The sequence below is a fragment of the Nematolebias whitei genome, chromosome 19 (assembly GCF_014905685.2).
Source record: "Nematolebias whitei isolate Nwh7 chromosome 19, NemWhi1, whole genome shotgun sequence".
NCBI classification, from domain to species: domain Eukaryota; kingdom Metazoa; phylum Chordata; class Actinopteri; order Cyprinodontiformes; family Rivulidae; genus Nematolebias; species Nematolebias whitei.
In genome coordinates, this window is record NC_056516.1 from 4,927,628 (window position 1) to 4,939,064 (window position 11,437).

At 45.2% G+C, this 11,437-nt stretch overlaps 1 protein-coding gene across 1 annotated transcript in view; it reads left to right on the forward strand.

Moving 5' to 3' along the window:
- zgc:158659 (uncharacterized protein LOC791141 homolog) overlaps positions 1-11,437 on the forward strand; it is a 204,155-nt gene that overhangs the window by 135,889 nt on the left and 56,829 nt on the right. The window contains exons 20-22 of the mRNA XM_037693145.1: positions 10,232-10,303; positions 10,390-10,496; positions 10,599-10,720. Coding sequence (XP_037549073.1) covers positions 10,232-10,303; positions 10,390-10,496; positions 10,599-10,720 — 301 coding nt within the window. The remainder of the gene's footprint in view (positions 1-10,231; positions 10,304-10,389; positions 10,497-10,598; positions 10,721-11,437) is intronic.

Genomic DNA, 11,437 nt, shown 5'->3' on the forward strand with positions numbered 1-11,437 from the left:
TACAGAGTCCTGATGACTCCTAACTTGTGCTCCAAAGGGTGATGGGAGTCAAACTGCAAATACTGGTCTGTGTGGGTGGGTTTGCGGTACACCTCAGTTTGCAAATGTCCTCTATCAGAGACTGAGACCTCACAGTCTAAGAAAGCCAACTTGCCATTTTTTTCATCTTCTCGTGTGATCCATTAATGATCCATTGTTAGGCTGATGGTCCTTCTTGAGCATGTGATCAACTGGTTTTGGTTGTCAGCAGCAAAACTGGTTGATCCACTCTGAGAAGGTGCTATTTAAGAGACTGGGCTGAATACAGCACCTCAGACTGAAGAAGTCTCTCGGACGAGAGACGAAACGTTTCTACATTTTTTGTTGTTTTGCTTTGTTTTGGGTTTTTTTGAATGTCCAGAGGACCAGATTTAACTTTTTTAGATTTTTCTACCTGGATTATTGAGCATGCATCAGGATACATTTTTAGTATGTTTTAACGCAGCGCGGTGTGTGTGTGTGTCAGTTGGCTCCGTTAGACAGAGTTGGCTGCAGGTCGGATAACAGCTCTGGTCATAATGTGTGTTAACAACAAAATAAAGAAAAGAGAAAAAAAAAATCAGGAACACAAAATAGTGGACAGTTATCAGTTAAAACTTACAGATGGGGAAAAAAAAAGAAGAAAAAAGGAAGTTCCTAAATGGAGGTTTTTAAAACAAACTTGTTTTGGGTCCTGTGAACTAAACACTGTCAGGTTTTCAAGGACTCGCCACAGAAATCAGCTTTTCCTCCCAAACATACACACACAGACAGACAGAAGTTTGCACGTGTCTATTTTTAGAATAATGCCGGCTTATGAGTCTCACTCAAAGTTTTGTAGAGTTTCTTGACAGGGCCTCACCTTTTTTTTTCTTTTTCTTTCTTTAAAAAGGGCCTCGGCTGTGCGTCTCACTCTTTTTTGTCAATTTAAGGTTTCGATTCAGAAAAATGTCTCACTTTTTGCTTGTAAACTGTAAAATCTCACTTATCAATAAGGTCTCGATTTATGTTACTTATTTGGAATGTAAATTTCTTAACCCTTAGAATCTCACTGTATTTAGAAGAGGTCTTGACTCATTTTTACTTATAGCGCAAGAAATAGTCTTCGCTGTTTAAAACCAAAATGTTATGATAAAGTACTCACGTCGCTGTTGTGTGAAGGTAATCCGGTTTTCCGTCAATCTGCTGTTGGTGAGGCTCGTGACGGACGTAAGACTGGCCTGGCTGGGAATTGAGGATCCCACCAGGGCTTTGGTTTCACCGTGCGCGTGGGTTTTTCAGCGTGTCCAATTGAAACTGCACCAGCAAAGCAGGTATGTTGGAATCCGAGGTCACGGCTCCAAAGTATTAGGTATTTTCTGTTTAACCTTTAAAGATAATAATTTCACACAACACGGCGAGGAGAATTTTTAGCGCTCAATACCTTTGCAAAGTGAGAGTTACTGCATTTAGGGTGAACTCTGTCATTTTGCTGGATGAATCTGGTATTTATTAGATAGAAGTGGGGCATGAAAACAGGTCAAGTTTACATGAACAAAAATCTTATCAGGATGACGATCAGAACATTTCAGAAGATTTAGCTTGTACAGATAGTTTCTTGATAAAACGTTCACTTGATATAAAAATAGAACTTTCTAGAACTTACACACAGCAACAACAAGATTAAATCCTAAGAAATAAACTTTTTGTTCAGTACATGTGAAAACAGATATTATATAATGAGATAGAAACTATTTTTAAATGATAAAATAGAACAACTCTAACAATCCCCCTCTCCACCTCTGTTACAAATCTTGGAGTAAGAATGGACTCTCATCTTACATTTGAAAATCACATTAAGCATCTGTTTAAAACCTGTTTCTTCCATCTCCGAAATATCTCCAAACTTTGCCCATCTCTCACTTTTGCTGATGCAGAGAAACTTGTCCATGCCTTTGTCTCCTCCAGGCTCGACTACTGCAACTCCCTGTTTACTGGAATCCCCAGCAAAAACCTTCAGAAGCTTCAATATATTCAAAACAGTGCAGCCAGGATTTTATTGAGATCTCATATTACACCCATTCTCCATAACCTCCATTGGCTTCCTGTCACCTACAGAATTCAATACAAAATTGCTCTCATTACCCATCAGTGTTTAAACTGAACTTCACCAGATTATCTGAAGGACCTTCTTGCTCAATATTCATCCACCCGGTCCTTGCGATCACAGAACAGTAATCTCCTTCTCCTTCCACGAACTAAATTAAGGACAATGGGAGATCGGGCATTCTGTGTGGCTGCCCCCCACCTCTGGAACTCCCTCCCTGACTATCTGAGAGCTCCACAATCATTGGTTGACTTTAAAAAAGGCTTAAAGACTTTTTTTTTTAAGCAAGCCTATTCTGCCTCCACATGATTTTATCACTGATTTTAGTTGATTTTATCATTGATTTTAGTTGATTTTATCATTGATTTTAGTTGATTTTATCATTGATTTTAGTTGATTTTATCAATGATTTTAGTTGCACTTTGTAGCACTTTGAGATTTTGTTAATGAAAAGTGCGTTACAAATTAAATTCATTTATTTTTTTATTTAAAACATCTACCTTTCTTCTCTGCATCATGTCAGCCAGCTCTCTACCTTTGCCTGTCATTGTCCCCACATTTAGATTTGCAACCCTCAGTCCTACATTCTTGACTTTCCTCTTTTCCCTCTGTCTCCTGACATGTTTCCCTCCTCGTGGTCTTTGACTAACAGTAGCACAATTTCTGCCAGCACCATATTTGTCAACAGCTCCGGTGGCGGTCGTTGTTAACACGGGCCTCGACTGATCCGGTATGGTTTCGCTTTGATGAACTCACATTATACAGTAGTTATTGCCAAAGTGTTTTACGTCGGATGTCCTTTCTGACACAACCCTCACCATTTACCTAGGTTTGGGACCAGAACAAGAGATATACTCCTCCCTGACTTGTGTGCATACAATTTGTATGAAACACATATTTTGTTTTGAAGCATACATGAAGTGTTTTGGGAGAGATGCATTATCCAGGTCATTTTGCCAAATGAACAAAACAAAACAAAAGTTTGCAAAACATACAATCTGTTTCAAGATATATGCAAAAGTTTTTCTAAAAGATTTTAGTAATGTTTTTCTTTCAGAAAAAAGAGAAGTGGGTTCAAAATGACAGTGAAAAAATAACCAAATTAATTGTGAGAAGAAGGCACGCAAGGAGAAACTGCTTCAGCAACAACCTTCCACACCCAGCCCTGGCAAAAGGGCAAAGTGTCAGATCAAACATCGATGCACGAACAATTGTGCAACTGTGAGATGCGTCAACTGTTACAAATACACATGTGGCAAATGTACCAGGGACATACCCTAACAGTGCCAGGTATGTTTCGACAGTGCAGATGGACTGTTGAGTGAGTGCTGAAATGCCAGTCACACAAGGAGGACATGCCACTCACACACACGCAGACCCCCCACTAGAGCATAGTGTAAATATGTGTAGAATTGTTTTATCCCTTGTATTTTTATGACAAAAATAAAAAGCATGGAAACAAATAACGGTTGTTGTTTTTTATATTTCTCATGCTGAAGTTTTAGTCCTCTTGACTTACACACAATTGCTTATGGTCTGTGCTTTTTTGCTCAAAACTAAGCTAAATACTATATATATCAAAACAAAATATGTGTTTCATACAAATTGTCAGTAACCTCAAAATGCAAAGTCTCTTGAGTTGTGTTTCACATGGTGTTTTGAGAATGTCATCTCGGTTTCAAGAAATGAGCCAAACCAATTGAAAAATAAACGGTAAATCGACTTCAATTTGTTCAAAATGTGCAACAACGTGCCACCAATATATATATAAAAAATCTTCATATTATAAAATACAATAAACTGAATATAACTAACTAGAAACTAAATGGCTAAACTCAATGGAAAACAGTTAGTTGGGAGTTAAGCGTGCCCCCTCCTGTGGTGCACCAGTAATGGCCTTATTTTCAAAACAAAAGCGCCTGTTAACAGCTCATTATAGGATGTTAGCTAAAATCCTTCAGGTCACTCGACCCGTCTCTGGGTTCCAAAGGTAGAAATATTAAATGACCCTTCTCTGGGACTTCTAGTGTTAATGAAAAATGAAAAATGGAGCGAGAGATCGATAGGCGGATAGGTGCGGCATCTGCAGTGATGCGGGCGCTGTACTAGTCTGTCGTGGTGAAGAGAAAACTGAGTCAAAATGCAAAGCTCTCAATTTATCGGTCGATCTACGTTCCTACCCTCATCTATGGTCATGAGCTTTGGGTTGTGACCAAAAGAACGAGATCACGGATACAAGTGGCCAAAATGGGGTTTCTCCACAGGGTGTCTCCTTTAGATAGGGTGAGAAGCTCGGTCATCCGGGAGGAACTTAGAGTAGAGCCGCTTCTTCTCCACGTCGAGAGGAGGCAGTTGAGGTGACTCGAGCATCTGGTTAGGATGCCTCCTGGATGCCTCCCTGGTGAGGTGTTCCTGACATGTCCCTCTGGGAGGAAACCCAGGAGAAGACCCAGGACACGCAGGAGGGACTATGTTTCTCGGCTGGCCTGGGAACGCCTTGAGATTCCCCCAGAGGAGCTGGACCAAGTGTCTGGGGAGAGGGAAGTCTGGGCCTCCCTACTTAGGCTGCTATCCATGTGACCCAACCCCGGATAAACGGAAGAAAATTGTGAGAGTAGCACTGGCTTCAGCTCCAAGATGGCCGCTGATGATCAACACCTGGCAGTCATCTCCCTGACGAGCTCCTACCACTACTTAAGGCTGCAGTCAAGTCTACTCGATGCTGGAGCATTGATTCCCTCCCGGTACTGATGCTCTCAGCCCTTTGTTTCTAAAGTATTTGAAATACTTACCTTGTGGTTTTTGTGCCAGCAGCTCCTCGTTTGCCATGCCCGTTCCAGTCCTGGTCACTCAGTTCCTGTCTGGTCTCTCGTGCCTTGCCTTCCGGATCTTGGATACCCGTGCTCTGTCTCTGGGACTCATGCCTCCTGGACCCGTTGGACTCACTCCAGTACCCAGGAAGCTGTAAGACAAAAACAACAAATTCAGTATCAACTCAACTCCTGCCTAAAGACTATTCCCCTCTTCCAGGAGTTCCGGTCCCAGGGCCTGTACATATTGTATATATCGAACACTGTAAATAAACAACACTTTTTGAATCTTGAGTCTTGAGTCGTTCTGGGTCTCGTTACAACTGGGTTGCCCGAAATTACAACAGAAATGCTCCAGCCCGACCAAACCCAGAACGAGGCTCGGAACGACCCAGCCACATCCTCCTCACAAATGGAACGGTTAAACCAGCTGGAGAATATGCTCACACAAATGATAAAACAACAACAAAAGACGCAAGCTAACCTACAAGAGCTTGGAGGCATGGCTTTCTCCATTAAACAGACTCTCTCCCCTTCTTCCCCTACAGCCGCGGCAGAACCTCCTGAGGCCAGCCCGACGTGTACGTGCTCGGCGAGGCACCCGTCGGAGCAACAAGTGTTGGTAAAACCTTCCGAACTTTTCTCCGGTGACCCGGATCAATGTGACGGTTTTCTCCTCCAATGCGAGCTCGCGTTTAGTGGGGCTCCTAGACTTTACGCCACAGACAATGCTAAGATCACTTATTTACAAGTCAGTTAAAAGGTAACGCACTCCGGTGGGCAACCTCTTTCCTCCGCCAACACGATTTAAGAATTGTCACATTTAGCTCGGTACTCACTGAATTTCATAGAATATTCGACAGGCCATTATCGGGTCCCAACGCTGAGAAACGTCTCCTGGGCTTACGTCAGGGCCGGCGTCCAGTAGCCGAACACGCCCTCGAGTACCGCATCCTCGCAGTACAAACAGGGTGGAACGAGAGGGCGCTGCAGGGTACTTTCTTGAACTTCTTATCGGATCCGTTAAAGGATCAGATCGCCGCAAGAGACGAGCCGTCCAACTTTGACGCACTCATTAACTTAGCCGTAGCACTCGACGAACGTTTCCGCGAGCGGCGGCGGAACGTGACTATAATTCCCTGAAGACCACCACTTCCAGTTTGGGTCTGTCACTCAATGTCTTCCGTAGTAAAACTCCTTCTGAGTACTACAAACCCCAGATTCATCAAGCCTTCGCATCTCCGCCCCCACTCGCCCTGCCTGAACCTGAACCCATGCAGGTGGGACGCACCCGCCTAGCTCCCAACGAAAAACAAAGATGAAGGGAGCAAAGATTATGCATCTATTGCGGCCAAGATGGGCACTTTATTGCCGCCTGTCCGTTTAGGGGAAACGAGAACACCCACCAATAAAGAGGGAGATATTGGTGGGGACTTCTTCATTCTCCCCATTAAGCAGATTGACCATAGCTACGGTCATCCAAGTAAATCACAACCGTTTCCCTGTTTCTGCACTCATAGACTCTGGCGCTGAACAAAATTTAATCAGTCAAAGTATTGTCACTGAATTGTCCCTACCCACTTTAAAAATACCTCCCATTTCCATAGCGGGGGTCACGGGCGACACCTTAGCCCAGGTTCAACACCGCACCACCGACCTACACCTGATAACATCTGGCAACCACCATGAGAACATTAATTTCTTTGTTTTCGATTCACCTCATGACCAATTGATTTTGGAGTATCCCTGGTTGAAGCTCCACAACCCTCACATTAATTGGGAGCTTGGCAGAATAGAGAAATGGAGTGGGAGGTGTTTAAAACACTGCCTCCGCTCTGGGATCACTAACCCTACTAAACAAGACGCCAACATCGAAGAGATCGATCTAACTTCCATCCCGCCCGAGTATCACAATCTCTCTCCAGTATTTAGCAAGCAGAAAGCTTTGTCTCTGCCACCGCACCAACCCTACGACTGCGCCATAGACCTTTTCCCCGGCGCTCCCTTACCGGCCAGCCGCCTGTACAACCTCTCGGGCCCAGAGAGGGATTCCATGAAAAATTACATTGAAGAATCACTTGATTCAGGAATCATTCGTCCTTCCACCTCCCCGGTAGGGGCAGGTTTTTTCTTTGTGTCGAAAAAAGATAAAACCCTCCGCCCTTGTATCGATTACCGGGGATTAAATAGTATTACAATCAAAAACAAGTATCCTCTTCCCCTCATAGATTCCATACATGAGCAGTTACAGTCAGCTACTATCTTCACAAAATTAGACTTGCGAAATGCCTACCACTTGGTACGCATAAAGGAAGGCGACGAATGGAAGACGGCCTTCCGAACCCCGTTAGGCCACTTCGAATATCTTGTTATGCCGTTTGGTCTCACTAACGCTCCTGCCGTCTTCCAGGCGCTAGTGAATGACGTGCTTAGAGACTTCTTAGGAGACTTCATTTTTGTATACCTCGATGACATTTTAATTTACTCACGTGACAAAGAGGAGCACATCAGAAGGGTCAGAACTGTACTTCAGCGTTTATACGAGAATCGATTATTCGTCAAAGGTGAAAAATGTGAGTTTCATGCTTCTTCAGTTTCTTTTCTGGTGTTTATTTTCGGGGAGGGGCATTATCGTACCGATCCTGAGAAGATTAGAGCAGTAGTCAAATGGCCCATTCCAGAGACTCGCAAACAGCTTCAGCATTTTTTAGGTTTTGCAAACTTTTACAGACGCTTTATCAGGGACTACAGCCATATTGCCGCACCACTCTCTCAGCTTACTTCCATTAATAGAACCTTCAAATGGACTACAGAAGCAAACACGGCTTTCAATAGACTGAAACAACTCTTCTCTTCCTCACCCATCCTCTGCCATCCTGACCCCGAACGCCAGTTCGTCCTAGAGGTGGATGCCTCCGACACTGGGGTAGGGGCAGTCCTCTCTCAGAGATCCCCAAGATACAATAAAGTACACCCCTGTGCCTTCTTTTCTCGGCGTCTGTCCCAAGCCGAGCGTAATTATGATGTGGGTAACTGCGAACTACTGGCCGTCAAACTGGCCTTAGAAGAATGGCGTCACTGGTTGGAAGGCACTGAGACCCCCTTCCTTATCTGGACCAATCACAAGAACCTGACTTATCTAAGGGATGCTAGGAGATTAACCCCCAGACAGGCACAATGGTCTTTATTTTTCAATCGGTTTAATTACATTTTGACTTTTAGACCTGGCTCGAAAAATATCAAGCCAGATGCTCTGTCACGTCAGTTCTCTCCTCCAGACGTTCCCGAGCCCGAGGAACACATCTTTCCTCCCACATGCATCGTCGGGGCTCTCACATGGCCCATTGAGCAGGAGGTCCACGATGCCCACAAGGAGGAGCCCGACCCCGGCCTGGGACCCTCCGGAACCCTGTTCGTCCCCTCTATCATGAGGTCAAAGGTACTGGAGTGGGTTCACACAAATAAACTTTCTTGTCACCCAGGAGTAACACGCATGTTGTCCCTAACAAAGTCTCACTTCTGGTGGCCGACGCTTGTACAAGACGTCAAGGACTTTGTTGCTGCTTGTGCCACATGTGCCCGTAACAAGACAAGTAACCAACCCCTGGCCAGACTCTTACAACCACTGCCCTCACCCAGCTGCCCTTGGTCCCACAAATCGGTGGATTTTGTCACAGGACTTCCCCCGTCCGAAGGAAACACGGTCATATTAACTGTCATTGACAGATTCTCTAAGTCTCCACATTTCATTCCTCTAGTAAAGTTACCATCCGCTCTTGAGCCCGCACAACTATTAGTTCAGCATGTTTTTCGTATCCACGGCATTCCCTCCGACATTGTCTCTGACCGTGGTCCACAGTTTATTTCTCAGGTTTGGCGTTCGTTTTGTAACACCCTGGGGGCATCTTCAAGCCTAACTTCGGGCTACCACCCGCAGTCAAACGGCCAGGCTGAAAGGAACTCGAGAGTACCCTTTGTTGGGTTGTGGAGAGCAACCCTTCAGCCTGGTCTCAACATCTGGTATGGGTGGAGTATGCCCACAACACTCACAGATCCACAGCCACAGGTATGTCTCCTTTTGAAGCCTCTCTGGGTTACCTGCCCCCCATGTTTCCTAGTCTAGAGACGGACATCACGGTGCCGTCTGTCCAGCACGACTTCCGTAGATGTCGACGCGTTTGGCTGCAAACAAGAGCAGCCCTCCTCCGCACTGCGGCCCAAAATAAGAGGTTCGCCGACTGACAACGCTCCTCCGCTCCGTCCTATCAGGTGGGTCAAAAAGTGTGGCTCTCCACAAGAGACATACAGTTAAAGGACATCCCCAGAAAGATGGCCCAACATTTCATAGGTCCCTTCATCCTCACCAAGATAATCAACCCCACAGCAGTCCGCCTTCAACGCCCCAGCTCCATGAGGATCCACCCCACATTCCGTGTCTCACAGATAAAACCAGTATCCGAGAGTCCACTGTGCCCACCTGCCAACCTCCCTCCACCCACCCGGTTGATCGACAATCTCCCCGCCTTCACGGTTTGTGCCATTTTGGACGTCAGACGTCGAGGCAGGGGATTCCAGTATCTCGTTGACTGGGAAGGATACGGCCCGGAGGAGAGATCCTGGATCCCCCGCTCATTCATCTTGGACCCAATTCTCATCACGACTTTCTTCAGAGCACACCCCGAGAAGCGCCTCAGGTCGCCTGGAGGCGATTCTTGGGGGGGGGGGGCGGGTAATGTGAGAGTAGCACTGGCTTCAGCTCCAAGATGACTGCACTGATGCTCTCAGCCCTTTGTTTCTAAAGTATTTGAAATACTTACCTTGTGGTTTTTGTGCCAGCACCTCCTCGTTTGCCGTGCCCGTTCCAGTCCTGGTCACTCAGTTCCTGTCTGGTCTCTCGTGCCTTGCCTTCCGGATCTTGGATACCCATGCTCTGTCTCTGGGACTCATGCCTCCTGGACTCATTGGACTCACTCCAGTACCCAGGAAGCTGTAAGACAAAAACAACAAATTCAGTATCAACTCAACTGTGTCACTTACCTGCTCCTGCCTAAAGACTATTCCCCTCTTCCAGGAGTTCCGGTCCCAGGGCCTGTACATATTGTATATATTGAACACTGTAAATAAATAACACTTTTTGAATCCTGAGTCTTGAGTCGTTCTGGGTCGCGTTACAACTGGGTTGCCCGAAATTACAACAAAAATGGATGAATGGATGGATAAAGTTGGGCTTTTTTTTTTTCAGATTTTTAAATAAACAGTCCAGTAAATACAGTGGTCACAATTAAATTTAAAACCGAACATTGGTGTGTGTGTGTAGGTGGAAGCCATGGATAAACTGGTGAACCTGACAGACACTCTGAAGCAGGAGAAGAAGGATGAGACCCAGAAAGTAAGAAAACACAAACGAAAATGTTATTTTGTTTGATTCTGTGATAGCTGACATGGACCTGCTGTTATGCTGTGATTGGTTCTTAGACTCAGATGAAGTTCCTGGTTGAACACATGTCCCGTCCAGACTATATGGATTCTCTTCAGGGATTTGTGTCTCCTCTGAACCCAGTTCACCAGCTGGGAAATCTCAGGTAACCGACTAACCAACCCATCAAATAACCCACTAAACATCAGTCTAAATAACTGAACAACCAAACAGTTAGTAAAACTAAATCACAGTGTTGTGTTTGTAGGCTGGAGGAGTGTAGGATCATGTCTTCGGCGAAGCGACCCCTGTGGTTGAACTGGGAAAACCCCGACATCATGTCAGAGCTGCTTTTCCCCAACAATGAGATAATCTTCAAAAATGGAGACGGTTAGTACAGTACTATCCTGATGCATGCTCAATAATCCAGGTAGAAAAATCCAAAAAAGTTCAATCTGGTCCTCTGGACATTCAAAAAAACAAAATACAAAACAAAGCAAAAAAATATAGCAACGTTTCGTCTCTCATCCGAGAGACTTCCTCAGTCTGAGGTGCTGTATTCAGCTCAGTCTCTTAAATAGCACCTTCTCAGAGTGGATCAACCAATTTGCTGCTGACAACCAAAACCAGCTGCTCACATGGTCAAGAAGGACCATCAGCCTAACAATGGATCATTAGCAGACTGATGGCTGTTTACTATTCACAGGGGGTTGAGTGATACTAGCAATAACAACATTGTAAGAGGGGGACATTTGGACCCTAAGGCCTCTACCCCTGTTTAATGATGGACGATTTATTTTCACAAAGATGGCCTCCTTTACTCCTCTCTCAAACCATCGTTCCTCTCTGTCCAGGATGTGAACATCTTCATCCCTGAAAGAGTGACCGCTGGCCTGGAGATGAGTGTAGACCGCAGAATCCTGGCCTGATGATGTTGATCTTCTGTGCTGGGCCATCCTTTTGGCCAGTGGCTGTTTAGTTTCCCCGATGTAAGACTGATCAAAGCCCTCCTGACACTGAACAGCATACACAATATTACTCTGTTTGTGCCGGGGGACTGGATCTTTGGGATGAACCAGTCTTTGCCGTAATGTATTTTGGGGTTTA